Raw genomic sequence first — 16,483 nt, forward strand, 5'->3', positions numbered from 1 at the left:
GATTGTAACCAGGATACGTTGCTCCTCATTTACGCTGAAATCACCACCGTCAGCGTCACCTCAGCCTTCTCGTCGCCTAAAGACCCAAATGGCAATCTGAATATACGCGGATTTTCAATATAAGTTATTTAAATTGCACGAGAATTCTTGTGTGCAGCGATGTACGTACAGTTTGTTTGCTTTCGGGTCTTCGTACGTGGCTTCCTGCGGAGGGTCCAGCTCTTCAGCTAACCGCTTCGCTTCAGCGATAGGAGTGCGGATCCAGGCGAACAACAGCACAGCACCAGTTGCTACGGCCACGGAGACGATAACGAGAGCCGCATCAAGCGCCAAGGAGGTCAGAACCATGGTCCGGATGCTCAGTGCCGTGGTCGAACACGTGTGCAAGTTGACACAGGTGTTTTACAAGCTTGTTTTAGTGGAAATGTGATTTAGTCTGTGATTTGGTCAAAATTGTGTATTTGAGTTATACGAGCGAGGAACCGTCGTCTGTGTGAGATGTCAGCGGTTTGGCAACACTCTTGTGGACCCACTGGTTGCTGTCGCCATTGGAGAGGAAAACCCACCAGTTTTTCAGTACGCCGCGGTCGAATGGAGAGCGCTTGTCCGGCAGGTTCTGTAAGTAAGTGATTGACGAGCGGCGAGCATGTTCCCATGAGGTCTGCAAGTATACACGGAGACATCAATTTTACAAAGTGTTTTGAGTAAAATGACAGGTACACACCTGGTTCGTCGAGATGAGATACGCCTGGTAGCAAAAGAGCGGAACGACGATAAGTAGCACGCACATGAGCAGGAACCACAGCACAATGTACAGCGCGTTGGTCTTGAACCAGTCGTTGACATCGTCTTGTTCCGTAAATGCCTGCGATGTCACGTCGATCATCACCGCACCTTCCAGAATCTGCAACACCAAGTACAGCACGAACAACCGACGGTTGTTCTCACCCACGCAAGTCCCCACGCAATCGCAACTACACGCAGCAAAATTAATCGTCATCAAGAGCCACAAAAGAACCTAACTGCACGTACTGATGATCGTACTGCCGCGTACACCGAGCGCAATCCTTACTAAAAGCACAAACAGATATGTCGCGTGAGAACTGTTGCATTCTCCTCAGTACACCAATAGTCGTACCAGTGTTTTGTCCTCAGGGGTTGGAACACGTGACATTCGTTACAGAAGTGCAGATCAGCGCTGTTCCTCGGATGCTCGTTCTCCTCTCCATCGCCTAGCAATTCTGTATCGTCACCGTCTTCCGTTGTAATCCGCGGAGAGCTACCAAGTTCTGTGGGTGTTGTAGTTTGAACCGGTGCCAGCATTGACCTCTTGTCGAGTTGTCCGGGCGACGAGCATTGCAGTACCACGTAGCACAGAATGGCTGCCACCGCTACGACCAAGTACACCACGAACTGAGCTGTAGGCAGCGCCTGCGGACTCAAATCACCCTTGACGCCTAGCACCACGTAGCCGTACACATGCACGCCCACCCACCACGCTCTAGCGTACCATTTACGCAGCTTCGCGGCTCGCGTAGGGTTCTCGGCATTCCTATTCCGTACCATGGTCGCAATTTTCAGTTGTGACAATGTCGAGGTTTACCGAAAGCAAGTTATATTTTGTAGCCATGTTAAAAGAATCCTGCAACTGCCGTTTACTGCCGTAGTTCTTGACTTGAGGGTGGGCCTTACATCATCCCCATCATCTCGGTGACTTGCTCTACGACGACGTCCACCACAGGCGCATCCTTTCTGTAGGAGCAAGAAGAAAATGAGAGCCAAACACTAACGATGTGTAGCCATGTTGACTGTAACGCACCCTTTCGTGGCCAAGTCGGCTCCTTCGACTGGAGGTAGCACTGGAGATCCCATGGAAGGAGGTGCGACGTGCTCTGGCGACGCAGCAATAGCCTGCTTCAGAGCGTGAGAACCTTCAACGGGAGCAGGTGGAGGTACTGGTGGCGCTTGGGCAGGGGCTGACGGAGCTGGAGCTGCACTCGTGGGAGCGACTGGTACAACTTGAGATGTCATCGGTGCAGGTGCAGTTGCAATTGCAGCAGGAATCGACGATGCAACGGAAGTGTCGGACGTAGTGGTCTGCATCACCTTGGTTGCTTCCTTCTGGGATGTGTTAAACGTAAACGACTGCATGCCGCCAGAGGCCGACGCAGAGCTGTCGGTGTACTTCACAAAACCAGAGTCCCGCGCAACCGGATTCACACATGCGCCCAACGACGCAGTGGCGCCAGGGACTTGCGGTTCGATGTCAATCACCCACGGCGCAACTTCTTCCTCTTGCTCTGAAATTAACAACCATTAGCTGACTGCAGGGATAGAATTTGGACCGACGCAAAACTCACGGAGAATGCGCCAGTTGGCACCTGTCTTGTTGGGGTCATTGAAGTCGTAGAGCTGCGACCAGTGGTTATTTGCTGGTTCCAACCGCGCGTCCGTAAAGTTCTGCAACCCATGTACAATGATCATATGAGTATCAACTTCGCAGAAACGCTGCAGACTAAGCCACACACCCGCTCAATGCCGCAGTAAGCACCGTTGAATGGAGCGAATGTCATCTGCTGCGACGTCTCGATGATCGGGTCTGTCAGCGAGTATAGGTAGATTGAGCAGCCCGAGCAGTCTCGTGTTCGAAGCTGCTTGCTGGTAACGACGCAGAAGCAAAATGCACAGACTGTGAGATAGCACTTGGATACCAGAAAGCGCGTGCAGCTCTTACCACGCGATAGTAAAGACGCAATTACTGCAGTTTCGAACGAAAACGGACTCCGAACTTGGACCTACCACATTATTTGCAGCTCGTGAGTATGGTCTCATCGTAAAGCCATGTACTTTGCAAGGAACAAGCACTTACCGACGAAAACTCGGCAATTTGCCAGGTTGTCGATCTGCACCTGGTTAATGTGGTCCAGCAGCATGACCGTGCATCCCTCCAGGTCCGAGACGTCAAAAGGTTGTCTACCATATAGCAGCATCGTTATCATCATTGCAAAACCATTGGGTCTTTATTAAATTCAGCGACATACCCTTCGATCTGCCCAGGCAGCTTCATGAGCGTCTCGTCCTTCTTGTTACGGAACGTGTAGGTCAACTCGAACTCGTAGAGCCGCCATGCCGCTCGATCCTCGAACTGCTTGCCATCAGATGCGGTGAAGATCATCCTCCTATTTTTGCCTTTCCCGCTTGGCTGTCGATGCTCCAGAGACCAATTGATAAGTGCGTGTCCGTTATTACTCAACGTCGCATCATGATCGCATCGTGTGCACCACCCAAAACCACTGTGGCTCACATCTGGTTTAGTTTATTCAAAGGCGCAACATGGCGCGGCACGGCCACTTACAGTCGTCGCTGTTACGTGCGCTCCTTCTTCTTTTCCTGTCACTTTTCGCGTATGCAACCTATGTAACCAGCTACACCGACATACTCGCTAAAGCTTCAGCGAGCTCTAGCTCCGAAGACCCCGTAGAAGTCTCAGAATCCGCTGCTGTCGATCCCGTCTGCATCTCCGACAACGGCGAGTTTTCGTGTCCTGCACCGCCCCCTGCGCCTGCTCCTGCGGCGCCTTTAGACCCACATGACCGCCACATCGTTTTCGTGTCTATCGCTATCAAAGGACATGCACAACCGCTGCTCCGAGTGGCCAGCGAGATGAAAGAACGAGGATATCGAGTATCCTTCGCCACTCACGACTCGGGGCGGGAGTGGGCACACGCCTACGGTGTCCCCTTCCTATCAGCCGGAGCCTTTCCCATATCCGCTGAAGATCTGCGCGTCAAGCTCCGAGCTATGACGCGGGACGCCTCGAATTTCCGAGGAATTCTAACCATGTTTAACGATATTTACGTCCGAGCAGCAAGACCCATGTTCGACGCCCTGCTGCCTCAACTGGAACATAACGGGACCAATGCCAATGCGCCGGACATATTGGTGATGGATATCGCCACTGTGGGGGCCCAAGATCTCGCACATAAACTGAAAATCCCGTACATTCTGAACTCCCCTTCACTGCTATTTGATCTGGGAGGAGCGCCGAGTTATGTGCCTGCATGGGGCACAGGATTCAGCGAGAACATGTCACTCTGGAATCGGTGTATGAATATTCTATTCCCGAGGTTATTGTCAGTGGCATTAACCCCGCCGTTCATGGAGCTCAACAAGATGCGATATGAGCTGGACTTGCCACCGTTCCGATCCCAGCACGATTTGTTCAAAGGAGCTCGTGTTATTCTGAACACAGCATTCGGGCTTGAGCATCCACAACCTCTTTCTCCGCTCGTGGATGCTGTTGGACCGATAATGCCAGTACCAGGTGGAAATGCGAGCAAATTAGAACGCCACCCTCTTCCATCGGCGTTGCTGAGCTGGCTAGATGCGTCAATTGAATCAACACCGTCGTTGCGACTACGTCAGCGGACAGCATCGCATCGAGCCAAATCTACAGAGCAGGACCTTGAAGCAGCTGCTGGAGGTGTGGTGTACCTGAATCTGGGGACGATGGCGTACATTGATGCCTGGCAGGCTCAAGCACTCGTCGAAGGACTGCTCATGGGACCTGAAGACTCGCCTGTGAAGGTTCTATGGGTTCTTCCTACAGATCAACGTGGTAATTTACCACCTGCATTGCCGCCTTCTCTGGTTGTAAAGCCACCTAGCTCGTCGCTGTCGAACTTGGAAATCCTGAGTCATCCCGCTGTCAGACTGGTAGTTTCGCACTGTGGCATGGTATCGGCTCAAGAAGCACTTGTGATGGGCAAGCCGTTGCTGTGTATTCCCTTTTTGGTGGACCAACCGGACGTGGCGGCCCGTGTCGAGGATTCCGGAGCGGGTATTGCGCTGGACAAGAATCTTCTCTCGGGCCCGTACGTACACGCCGCAGTCAGTGAGTTACTCACGAATTCCTCGTATACTAATGCCGCAAGAAGAGTGGGCTCTTTACTGGAAAGAGCTGGTGGCACCACGCGAGCTATTGACGTGATCGATGCTGCGCTACGATTGGGATTTGATCATTTGGCTACACTGAACCTGACAGCTCCATGGCACAAGACCGCTCTACTTGACGTCTGGGCGGTCTACGCTGCTCTCATCTGTCTACTGGCTGTTTTCGTACGCATTCAGTGGCTTCTTCTCTACTTCTTGGTGTCCGAGAGCTTTAGTCTCCTCTCTAATTTGATCCTGGGGCCACCACTTCCTCCCTCGTCAATGGCTGAAGGATATGACGATGCATACGAAGACGGTGAAGACGCTGAAGAAGAGAGTGACACGTCGCAGCCCGCAAGTTAGTGCGGAGTTGCAGACCAAAACAATAAATACATTAACCACCCAACACTTCTACGCTCGACCTGTGAACGACTCATGACGATACGCTGCGAGTTCTTCCTGGAACTTCTGCTCGCGCTCTTGGCGTCGTCGAGCAGCTTCAGCGGCCTCCGTTTGACGCTTTTCGCGCTCCTTCCGTGCCGCTGCAGACAGAATGGGCTGGTCGTCCCAGTGTGCCACAACGAAGTCGTCGTTTTCTTCTTGTCGGGTGGGCGAGTCCTGGTCCGAGCCACAAGTCGCAAGCACCAACTCGCACTCGGCATCTGCAGCGGCCTCTTTCTCAGCGTTGTTGACATCCTGCGCTGGAGCGAATAACGAGGATACGAGGGATGGACGTCTTGTCAAGCCTGGAGACGACTCGGAACGAGGATCGGTCTTTTTCGTGGCTTCATCGTGACCACAAGTTCTTTCTGATCGACGAGTACGGTGCTGCGATTTACGAGACGATTTAGCAGGTACGGACGGTGCTGTGTGACGTCGAGGGGTAGTTACTGCTGGGTCGGGAGAAACAGGGTCGGACTTATGTCCGGCACATTGAGCGAACGAGAATTTCAACAACTCTACGGCACTTGGACGCATGGACGGATCGATCTGAAGACAGGCCAAGATGAATTCTCGAGCGTTGGACGACAGAGTATCAGGCAGTGGTGGGAGTTTTTCAAGGTTGGCGATGTAGTACAGCAACGCGGCCTGGGAATCAAAGCGACGGTCTCCCCAGAGAGGACCTCCAGTCAGCAGACGGAGAACCGTGCAGCCAATACTCCAGATGTCAGCCTTGCGACTACGACCAGATGATTGCTTGATGACTTCTGGCGCCATGTAGTTCGGAGTGCCGTGCAAGGATGGCGTCGAGGCGTTGGACATAGTGGCACTGTTGATTAACCGAGAAGAACCGAAGTCTGCGATCTTGACGACGCCATTCTGGTCGACCAGAATATTCGCAGGCTGAGAGAAAACACAGCATTATTTAGTCCACGTAAAGTGACAAAGGAAGAGTTTGAAGCTTACCTTGATGTCGTGGTGGATAATGTTTTTAGAGTGGAGATAAGCGACACCGGAGAGTAGCTGGTGCGTAAATCGTCGTACTACACGCTCATTGCCACCAAATAGTTTGCGGTTGTGCTCGAGACTTCCTCCAGGTACCCACTCCGTAAAGATGGACAATGTTTGTGCTGCGTTGTCGACGTGACAGCCAAGATATTTCACGATGTTCTCGTGTTTCAAGCCTCGCAGCAACTCCACTTCCCGTGTGGCTTCTTTGATTGCAGAGTCAGTCTCCTCTAAAATCGGGACCTCCTTCACCGCCATCAAACAACCCGTGTCCTCATCACGAGCTAAGTATACCTAGAGTTGGAGAAAACAATTATCATTCACGTAAGAAACACGCTGCCACGTAGACCACAGAGCACTAGCCGTACGCACCGTGCCATAGCTGCCAGCACCGATAGGGGCCCCTTTCTTCCACTCACTGACCTCATCTTCTTCAAAGTCATCAGTAGAGTATCCTTCCTCTTCTTCTTCTCTATCGCTCTCATCCGCATCAGCATTCATGGCATCCTTCTTCACAGTATCTGAAATCCCGTCCAAGGACGTAGTTGTGTCGTCGAACCAAGGTCGTGATATTGGACGATCTGTAGCCGGCCGAGTCCTGTCGATTTCTGCACGCATACCAGGAGATATTTTCTGTAACGAGATATCGAGCAATCGCCCTTTCTCCGAATGCTTCCGGGCCTCAGCGAGTAGAGCATCTAGTCGGCTATCAGAACGCCGTAACATTGCGTGTTTTGATGCACCGCCACCCATTTGTGACTGATGTTGGACAGAGTTATCTTTTGTAGGAGTGAAACGTCTTCAGCAGGCCTACTTTGCGTTTAGTATAGAGTTCATTCCAATCGAGTTCAGAAGACAGAAACCAAAACCGCCATTTCTCAGCCCAGAGTAAATTCACTCGTCCTCCAGATTTTCCGTACACGTGGACTTGATGACACCATTTGGCTCGAGAGCATTGCCATGAAATATAGCTAGGTCTTATGCAGGCCAGCTTTAGCTTCCATATGCAGGCCAGCTTTAGCTTTTCATATGAGCTAATGCTGACGAGCATGACTCGATATGCCAAATCTTATCGATGGAGACGTAAACACGTTGATCTCCGCCCTGAAATTTACTTAGCTGTCTGACATGAAAACACCGCTAGAGTTACTTTTCGCTTCGATGCCGCTGCCAACACCACAGCCATGTAATTTGCTACCGCATCCTCGTTGAAGTGCTTATGTTGTTCATGTGCAACATTACATCTTCAATCTGCATCCTGCTATATCTAACCTCACGTACAAATGCGGCAGTGTCCTGTATAGGGATGAGCTCCACATCTCTCATCATAACTCAAAAAAGGGCAGGCCTTGCCTAAGGCACAGTACGGGCGGCACATGCCTCCTTTGTGGTGAATCGCGATCAAGAGATTTGCCCTGCATAATTTCTGAGCGGCCGCGTTGGAATGGGTCTGTGAGGCTAATTCCACCGGCACCTTTCCATGTGAGATATTCGAGGAAGTCGAAGGAGTATTATCGCTTTTAAAAACATTTTGTCGCCTAGAAGCCATACGCAGTCGGCAGAGCAGTTCGGTGAAGCTTCTTGTTGCCAAGCCATTGCTGCTGTTCCTGAGCCATCATGTTGAAGCGACAATTTCTGGCGGCCACTTTAAGACGAAGCCGAGATACGATCCGACGAGCACGAAATCCTCGAAAAACAGTCTGTATTAACTGCGCGGCATAGTCGCGACGTCGTCGCTCGATCCCGAGGAAGTTGAAGTTTAGTGATTCGGTGAAGGCTGGTCTTGTGGTTTGGTCATAGATCGCTCGATGGATCACGTTTCGGCGGCGGTAGTTAAGCTGCGGCTCTCGAGGTGTTAGCTGCTTCCTCCGTCTTACAGGCGGAGCTGACGCTGCCGAGACCAAAGCAATGGACGGCTGACCGTTCGCTGGAAAATTCTCGTGAGTTTGTTCTTGTATCGTCACTCGTTTTTCTAGTCGTTTGGCAAGTTTTGGCAGCACACCCGAGGAAAGACGAAGTGTATCCAAGAACAATTCGTAGTTGATAAAACCTTGGCGTTCAACGTCAAAGTAGGCGAAGAGGTAGTCCAGATCGTGGTAGGTGACATCGATGCCGACTTTTAGGAGGGCACTTCTCAGCTCGTACTTTAGCAGTAGGCAGTCACCAGTGGAGCTTGATGCCTGTAGCCATTTCTCCAAAGTCGCAATATCCACAAGCGACGAGCTGTCAGCCTTATCATCATTAAGACGAAACCCTTTCACACGCGCACGGATCCTCTCGATAGCTCTGGATGCGTAATACTCGATGTAGTTGTTGGCGACTGATAGTTCTTTGGCTGCAACCTCGTTCGGGTTTGTCCTAATCTGACGGTAGAGAGATTGGAGCACGATGGTTTCACTATCGCCAAGTTCGTTGCAACAATGGGCAGCCACGAAGCGCGCCAAGTCGTAGGCTTTCTTGAATGGCAAGCGCTTGTCCAGCAAGACCAGCGCCTGAGCAAACGCTTTGATGTTCATCGACTCGTTACCGTCACCCATAACGCGGTTTGCACCCAATCGGCGACACATATTATCCAGAGTTGGCCATCGTCTAGCTCCATCTTCGTAGTTTTGGGGGAAAAGCAACTGTGTGCGGAGATACGACCACACCTCGTCCGGAGACGTTTCTTCTCGGAGCTTCATCTTTACCCCTTCAGTATTATCCCACTCGTTCTCGTCCGATAGAGGAGGTGCTAGATAATCCCCCGATGTCATATCGAAGGTTGTCGCTGGTACGTTGTTGCTGTGTTCCATCCTTGACTGATCATCTTGGTTTGAGGTTCGCTCGGGTACGTGCCACGCTTCACGCATTAGCCGCTCGAAGTCGGCATCGTTGTCGATACAAGCGCTTACATTCTAATATATCGTTGACATCAAGTTAGGGTGAGAAATTAACATGATATCGCGACACGTGACTTACATGATAGTACTCGGCAAACGTTTCGAACGTTATGTTGTCGGTAGCAGTAGAGTTCACACAGGCCCACTCGTGAAGGAACTCAGTCAGAGCTTCCAGTCTACTCTGCTTCCCGTCTCGTACTTGTGGTAGAAATCCCACTTCGTAATGCTTGACCAGGTCGTCAATATGCACCGAGCCCGAGCATTCCTGATCCAATTGGTGGAAAACTCTTGCCACTACCTCAAGTCGCTCACCACTCAACGGATGGCCTCGAAGTGCATCGAGAAGTTTGCGAGTATCTACATATCCTCGCTTCTCGTGAGCGAAGGCTGTCGCAAGCTCTTTCAGTTCGGCTGATGAGACTTTGACACCCAATTTTCGCAGTGATAAACTGAGTTCAGTAGACGATACGGCACTCGTCTTGATAGGATTCAAGACAGCGACTAGCGCGTTGAGCCCTTGCACTACTTTGCTTCTGCTGAGTCTCTTACGCAAGCGATCAATCGTATCCATTTGCTGAGTTGTAGGCTGTGACGCAGTCTTGCCACTCTGGTTGGTTCTGCAAGTTCGAGAGCTGGATGCTGTAGTGGGGCGAGAGTTCCGCATGGCATCGACGATTTCTTTTGCAGCAGCTTCGATGTCCGCTGGATCGATTTTCGATGATGTAGACGGGGTCTGTTTGTTGAAAGAAACTCGATTAGCTGCAGATTTCCGACCATAAGCCGTCTGTTTCTTTGGTGCTGGTCTGTTGTTAGGCCCCTTAGCCAGCGATTCAGTACGGCTGCGACGCTGTCCATGAGGTGGCAACTGCTTTGCTATCGATGAGGATGTCGGCTGGCATAGCTTGTAGAGAGATCGGACAACCGGAGAGCCATTTCTTACTGGTGCTTCCTTTACGGTGGAATGAACTTTCCCTTTCAAAGGTTTAGAGCTCAACTTCGTGGTATCTGTAAGAGCTGAGTGGAAGTCGGAGAGATCGTGACCAACTTGATCTTGATCCTCAGTCTGGTTGCTGTCGCTGTGAATATCATCGTTTGAGAGCTCTGGGCTCTTTGCTCTATCTTTCATTAATCTTCTGCGCTTCAACTCTTTACGAAAAGTGTCTGCGAATTCGAAATCCACACTGTTACCATCACAGATCCATTCACCTACAGGAAGGAAACTCAGTCTCATCTCTTGACCGTCTTTCGCCCACGCAACGACCCACGCCAGAACACTCGAGATGACCGTTTTCACTAGTTCTTTGCTGCAGTTTTGAAGATAGTTAGCGGCAAGTTCACTCATTTCGATGCTGGCAACGTCCTCATCTTCCGGTAGAGTTGGCTGTATGAGGTCGCCTCGTTTCCGCGATGCCAAGCACAGTCGAGTCATGTGAAGAAACACAGGGTCTTGCACAAACACTGGCTCGTTGCTCTCGCTAAAGCCAAACGCGCCAAAATCCGTGATACCGACGGCATTGTGATACATAAGCTGCTTCCGGAGATAAAGTCCCAAGGCTTTCCAGATGTCCTCCGGGTTGTTCACTCCGAGACTTGCTCGAATTGTAGCAGTAGCCTTAGCCAGAATATCGGCCGTTGTCTGCTCAGCCTCCGGGTCGGCTTGGTTGTCATTGTCCCACAGGGACGTCTTCTTCAGGTGATGCGAGAACTCGGAAATCCTCATGGTGTACACGTTTCTTCTTGAGCCACGTGAAGTCAAAGAGTGGGGTTTCCTGCCATTGAAAAACGACGGACATGGGAACCGTCGCTATTGTACAAACCCAACACCAAACAACTTCTCACCCAATTACCCAATTTATATGAGCTTTTTTTTTGTTGGAAAGATAACGATTTCTTCTCTTAAGTAGTCATAATCATCCTTGAATATCTGCATGCTACACTTAATCGAAAAGTGCGTGTCTTTCGTTCCGCCCAAAAAATCGAGGCTATGTTCTTGACATATGGCATCAGATGTTTTGGTCCTTACAAACTTTAGTATTACAATCAACAATGCCCTTTTTACTCATTTCTATGCACATTTGATACTAGGAAGTGGGGCTGTTGGCGATGCGTTTAGCACTGCATGCAGCAATCCCTACGCTGCTCCTGTAGCTAAAACCAACTTCTGCAGATGCCTTGCATTCCAAGCTGCATTCTGGCGTAAAGCTTGTCACTTTAGGCTTCTTTGTTTATTAAATATCGCAAGAAATGTTCTGTGCATGCATGATCAGCATCAATTTCCCGCAGACGTTTGAGCATCCACCATTTAATAAAGGCACGTGCTGGAGAGCCCAACTGGATATTATGAGACGGGGCATTTGCCCCAACTCGCCCCAAACCGCGACCAAACAGAGACCAAACGAGCCCAACCTGAGCCCAATCCAGCCCAAGTGGAAGCCTTCTAAATCGAGCCAGCTCCTCGTGTATACGTATAGCCGAATAGAGCGATGTGTTGGAGCTGGATCTCTCAGCGTCCACGTGGTCTCGGCGCCGCGACTGCATTTCAGCGTTCTCATGGAATTCAAGCTTGATAGAAATCAGTCGTATCAACTTTAAGATGACATGTGAAAAGGCCAAAATATATTGAGAGTTAGCGATAGTCATTCGTCTGCGCTGCCTCTACAGACACGTACAAAGATAGCGGTAACGCAGGCACTGCAGCATCTTTTTGTCCACGTGACCTAGTGGTTCTGCGCCACAAAACATTTCAAAAGCAAGCAAGACGTAGATCTCGCAGTTGTAGCTGTCAGTCTGAACCCCGAGTCCTGCGTCGAAGACTCTCACCCGAAACGCTTTCTGTGCACCTGGAGGCAGTAGCACTACCATCGTCTGCGCTACGGCACGTACGTTGACGACGTACGAAGAAGAACTCGAATCGTACACGTAAATGACTCCACCCTCGAGGTCCATCATAATAGCACACCAGTGGTTACCGTTGCAATTCACTGGAATCAACACCTTCTCCGTCGTCAGCCCAGATTACGCCTCTCGAATGATTTCGCTGGAGGTGTTCACGCTTCCGTCCACAACGATACCCAGTGTCGAAGAGTCGAAATATTGGGCTTACAACCAAACCGTTTGGCCAGTATTTTGTACATTACCTCGTCCGTTATCAGCTCTTTACCTGCCAATGCTAGCACATCCATCTACACAGACGTAGTTAGTTTACCATCATACTCTCGATTACACACTGGTTCATACCTGTGGGGTCAAAACTCAATCTGTCTCAGCTTTGACGGCAGGGCGGGGTCTTCCTCGATTGAATAGCTGACATTACCGCAATTAGACATATCCAGTTTCTCTATCCATGCCAGCGCGCGGGCGATCCTTCTGAATGCTGCTGCTGCAACGTGCCACTTTTTCATGAGCTTGATCGTTGAGTTGACGAATACTCCAACTCCTACTATTTCTAGAGCAATGTCCAGCTCGCGAATGCACGATTCTTTCGCTGAAACGCTGACACTTTAGCCCCGCACTTCCTTATAGATCCATCGGAAAGATTCTAACTATTTCATCAGGCCGCATCAACGGCTTGTAGCTGGAAGCTTCCTCAAGTCGTGCGCGATTGGCGGCTTCGGTTTCGTCGCGAAGACGAAGAGCTTAAACATGAGTATGTTCTCTTGGGCCGAGTCAAAAGTTACATTGTCAGAGAGAAGCTCGAATGCCGAAATCAGGTTGAGTTGCTTATCGTGCATCTCGAAATCCTCTTGAATTATCGCAATATGTAGTTTCCGTTTAGCTTTTACAGCCTTAGGTTTCTGTTTTGGGCGGCCTTTTGCCTTTGGTGGACTTTGAAGCTCGAATTCGGCTTCGCCTTCATCGAGGTTGACGCTGTTAACCACCTCGACCACCTCTGCACCTGATGGAGCCGACTGAGTCGACTCAGTGCCCAACTGGACCGACTGATCCAACTCCGTGCCCGACTGAACCAACTGAGTCAACTCCGTGCCCGACTGAACCAACTGAGTCAACTCCGTGCCCGACTGAACCAACTGAGTCAGCTCCGTGCCCGATTGAACCCACTCTGTGTCCGGCTGGACCACCTCTCTACTCGAGCGAGACGCAGGATCCACATGAGTGTTAGAGTTCGTTCCAGCTGAACAACTATCTTTTGAAAACTCCTCGCGATTTCCAATAGGTGCAGATTTATCATGAACAGGATCAGCGGCAGGAATAGCATCAAATTCACCATGCTTGAGCAGCGTGGCCACGCTGCGTAGAGCTTTCATTGCCAACTTATACTCAATCATTCCCATACCGCTCATATGTTCACTAATTGTGGTCGCGACGAGATGGGCTTCTCGAAATTTGCGGTTGCTGTCCCAAACAGTACTCGCTTCCGGCAACACTCGGCCAATGGAGAACGGCTCGCTTGTAACCACTTCAAATGCACTATCCGAACGCAACGATGCCAACAACCACCTTGGATTCAACAGCTGCGTGGGAAGGATATTTTTGCAGTTAAGAGCCTTGCGAACAAAAAACACGTGACGACAGGGTAGCAACCGCGAAGTCATGAACAGGCATGAATATGACCAATTTCGCTTCGTGACAGAATACTCCGATCTGGGCTCGTCGAGAGCTTCTTCCTCTTCTGAGAGGTTCTGGATCATAATAACATCAGGTACCGGCTCATAGAAACTGTAGTTGGCACGCGTAATAGCGTACACGTACTGGTCGTAAACGAGTTCACACGCGTGCTCGCTCACCAAGTTGGATAGAAATTGCATCTCTCTATCGTACTTCGGATTATGCACCAGCTTCAGACTGTACAATGCGTCCATAAATTCCCTCTGTGATTGCGCTTGGTAACACATTATGGCCGCTATGCACTCGTCAACCCCCATGTATCCATTCACGAGCTCTTTCACCTGCTTCCATGAGGCTTCAACGGTTATTTGTGTAATTACCCATCGTCACGGCATTTTGACGTTCAAATGAGCACCACAGGAGTCCCAATTCTTTAAGAAATAGGCCTCGAAAGGGTGTACAACATCCTGGGCATCTTCTGCCGTACCGGTGCCTCGATCACCCAACTCAGTCGATCCAGCACCCAACTCAGTAGATCCAGCACCCAACTCAGTACGAGTTACACTTCCACGTCCAATTGTCATTATATGGCGCAAGTACTTTCGAAACCGTTCATATTCGCGCTCCGTCTTTGCGTAAACCAACAGATTCACGAGCCCTTGCAGCTGCTGCTTCTGCCAAGAAGTAAACCTGTATTCTGCTGAGGCAATTTCCTCGCGCAGATACTTCAAAACGTGAAACTGACACAGCAACACAATCGCTTCCGGGAAGACCACTTTGAACACAGACATCTCCGTGAAATCTTTATCGATCAGTATGCATTTGATACGATCCCACACTGGATTGTTGCGCTTGAACTCCTTTAGGGCCGTCAATAAAGTATTACGGCGTTCATTTTGAACCACAGCATGCTGTACAAATTGACCCTTGCCAAAAGCATCGTGGGCCATGATCGAAAAAACTTTATACTTGGATGCATTCGTGCCGTGAGTGGCATCAATCATCAGGACCTCCGGAAACTTGTCGAAAAGAGCACGCATATGCTTGGTTTGCAGTGTAATGCATGTGGCGATTCTCTAAATGTGGATAAAAGTCAGTACCGTCCCCAAATATCATGACAAGAATGCGGCAATATCATACCTTGTCTTGCACTTTATCAACAAAGATACGACCAACGTTTCCAGGCTCCTCGGTAAACTCGATCATCCATCGCTTCAGCCGCTTCGCGCTTGTGGGAGCGATGTGCACTTCTTTCTTAAGTTTGGCAACGAGATTATGTACATCTTTTTTGGTCGGCTCGCACGCGGAGCGGTTGTGGATGTAGGCCAATATGCTCTTCTTTTTGGCCCCCGCCTTTCGGAGTTCGTCCACCGTAGAAAGCACCTCAGGTTCGTACGCAGTTCTAGTTTGTGGATACTGGCTGTGAGTGTGCTTCGTTAACGGGTGGTTGTGCTCTAGCCGCACAGACGTTAGTTTCAAAGAAAATTTCTGCCCAGAAGGATCAACCATTTGCACACAGGCATTGATCTGCAACCACAGGAAACTCTGTTAGCCCAACTCAACCCAACCAACCCAAATCGTACCCAACTGTGACCAACTACACCAACTCGAACCCACCTGTGCGCCACACTGCATAGCTCTCGAATGCTGGCGCTTCCTCTTGCCTTTGCCTTTTGGTTTGTATTTCCCCCCGTGCGTACAAATGTACGTCCTTGCGTAGTAAATCCATTCGTCGGGAACCAGTGGTGCTTTGGAGCCAGACTCCTGAATTTTTTTGTTCCTCTCAGTAACCTTGTTATTTGTCCGGACGCGAAAGCTCTACATATGACCAACATCAATGCATATATCCAAGTTGGTAACCATGCCGTCTCCACAGCTATTTATAACAAGTAATAGCATCTTACTTGATATGTTTTGGCCCCGTATGATTTAAAAAACTCCTCCAAGTCGCCCCATGACTCAAACGCATATCTGCGCGGAGGGGCCGCTTGAATCCCATCCGATTCCTCACTTGAGTCAATTGCTGCGGTCTGAGGTGACGCCGACGTTCCATTACGAACCTTGTTTTCGACCCGGCTCCCGCAGCTTACAGCACTGGAGGCATCTGATGATGTTCCCCACCCCATTCCTCGTCGCTGTTGTTAAGTGAACCACTCATCCAAATTCTCGCTGACTTCGTCGCTGGATGACACGGGGGGTCGCAAGACCTCCTTGACGCGCAAGTTCTTGGCAGGCTGCTTTGGCGTTCCCCGACTGCTTTGGCCCGTAAGTCGCGCGATACAGGGCGTGCTAACGTCGTGACGCGTTGATCGCATGCTGCCGCTACGCCGCAGTCGCGGTCGCTCTCCATGGCTCGTATTCCTGCTCGACTCCCCACCGATGAATTAATGGTGAGGAGGGGGGATCGTAATATACACTATACGCCGGACGGATGAACTAGTGGGGTAGGGTAATGATCTGATCGACGATTTGACGACCTCAGTTGGGCTCTCCAGCCACTCTCTTTAGTAAAAGACAAGAAAGTCAAACAATGTGTGTTTGTCTGCTACCCTGTTTCCATTGCGGGTCTGCCGGCATTAATCCGATAATTACTTTTGTATTTATGGGCAAAACAAAAAAATGGTGTTGGGTTTCATCTTGCCAGTATAATAGAAGTT

At 50.3% G+C, this 16,483-nt stretch overlaps 6 protein-coding genes across 6 annotated transcripts in view; 2 read left to right on the plus strand and 4 right to left on the minus strand.

The window, feature by feature from the left end:
• Nucleotides 1-348, minus strand: part of PITG_06876 (putative dolichyl-phosphate beta-glucosyltransferase) — a gene marked incomplete at both ends in the record, with an annotated part of 1,144 nt that extends 796 nt beyond the window's left edge. The window contains 2 exons of the mRNA XM_002904809.1: nucleotides 45-96; nucleotides 197-348. Of these exons, the coding sequence (XP_002904855.1) occupies nucleotides 45-96; nucleotides 197-348 (204 nt within the window). The remainder of the gene's footprint in view (nucleotides 1-44; nucleotides 97-196) is intronic.
• A 109-nt stretch (nucleotides 349-457) lies between these two features.
• Nucleotides 458-3,214, minus strand: PITG_06877 (uncharacterized protein; the record flags this gene model as incomplete). Its single annotated transcript, XM_002904810.1, has 11 exons — nucleotides 458-661; nucleotides 725-974; nucleotides 1,033-1,071; nucleotides 1,139-1,552; nucleotides 1,693-1,752; nucleotides 1,820-2,300; nucleotides 2,361-2,460; nucleotides 2,529-2,658; nucleotides 2,735-2,795; nucleotides 2,870-2,973; nucleotides 3,042-3,214. 11 exons carry the CDS (start codon nucleotides 3,173-3,175, stop codon nucleotides 467-469), a joined length of 1,968 nt encoding a protein of 655 aa, XP_002904856.1.
• Nucleotides 3,215-3,333: 119 nt separating this feature from the next.
• On the plus strand, nucleotides 3,334-4,397 carry PITG_06878 (uncharacterized protein; the record flags this gene model as incomplete). The annotated part of the gene is made up of 2 exons (XM_002904811.1): nucleotides 3,334-4,317; nucleotides 4,377-4,397. The coding sequence occupies 2 exons, from the start codon at nucleotides 3,334-3,336 to the stop codon at nucleotides 4,395-4,397; spliced, it is 1,005 nt and encodes a 334-aa protein (XP_002904857.1).
• Nucleotides 4,398-4,509: 112 nt separating this feature from the next.
• On the plus strand, nucleotides 4,510-5,295 carry PITG_06879 (uncharacterized protein; the record flags this gene model as incomplete). The annotated part of the gene is made up of 1 exon (XM_002904812.1): nucleotides 4,510-5,295. The coding sequence occupies one exon, from the start codon at nucleotides 4,510-4,512 to the stop codon at nucleotides 5,293-5,295; it is 786 nt and encodes a 261-aa protein (XP_002904858.1).
• A 48-nt stretch (nucleotides 5,296-5,343) lies between these two features.
• Nucleotides 5,344-6,639, minus strand: PITG_06880 (mitogen-activated protein kinase kinase kinase, putative; the record flags this gene model as incomplete). Its single annotated transcript, XM_002904813.1, has 3 exons — nucleotides 5,344-5,550; nucleotides 5,626-6,276; nucleotides 6,340-6,639. 3 exons carry the CDS (start codon nucleotides 6,637-6,639, stop codon nucleotides 5,344-5,346), a joined length of 1,158 nt encoding a protein of 385 aa, XP_002904859.1.
• A 1,237-nt stretch (nucleotides 6,640-7,876) lies between these two features.
• On the minus strand, nucleotides 7,877-10,980 carry PITG_06881 (uncharacterized protein; the record flags this gene model as incomplete). The annotated part of the gene is made up of 4 exons (XM_002904814.1): nucleotides 7,877-9,275; nucleotides 9,340-9,950; nucleotides 10,098-10,195; nucleotides 10,406-10,980. 4 exons carry the CDS (start codon nucleotides 10,978-10,980, stop codon nucleotides 7,920-7,922), a joined length of 2,640 nt encoding a protein of 879 aa, XP_002904860.1.
• Nucleotides 10,981-16,483: the final 5,503 nt, after the last annotated feature.

This window comes from Phytophthora infestans, genomic scaffold (genome assembly GCF_000142945.1).
Source record: "Phytophthora infestans T30-4 supercont1.10 genomic scaffold, whole genome shotgun sequence".
NCBI classification, from domain to species: domain Eukaryota; phylum Oomycota; class Peronosporomycetes; order Peronosporales; family Peronosporaceae; genus Phytophthora; species Phytophthora infestans.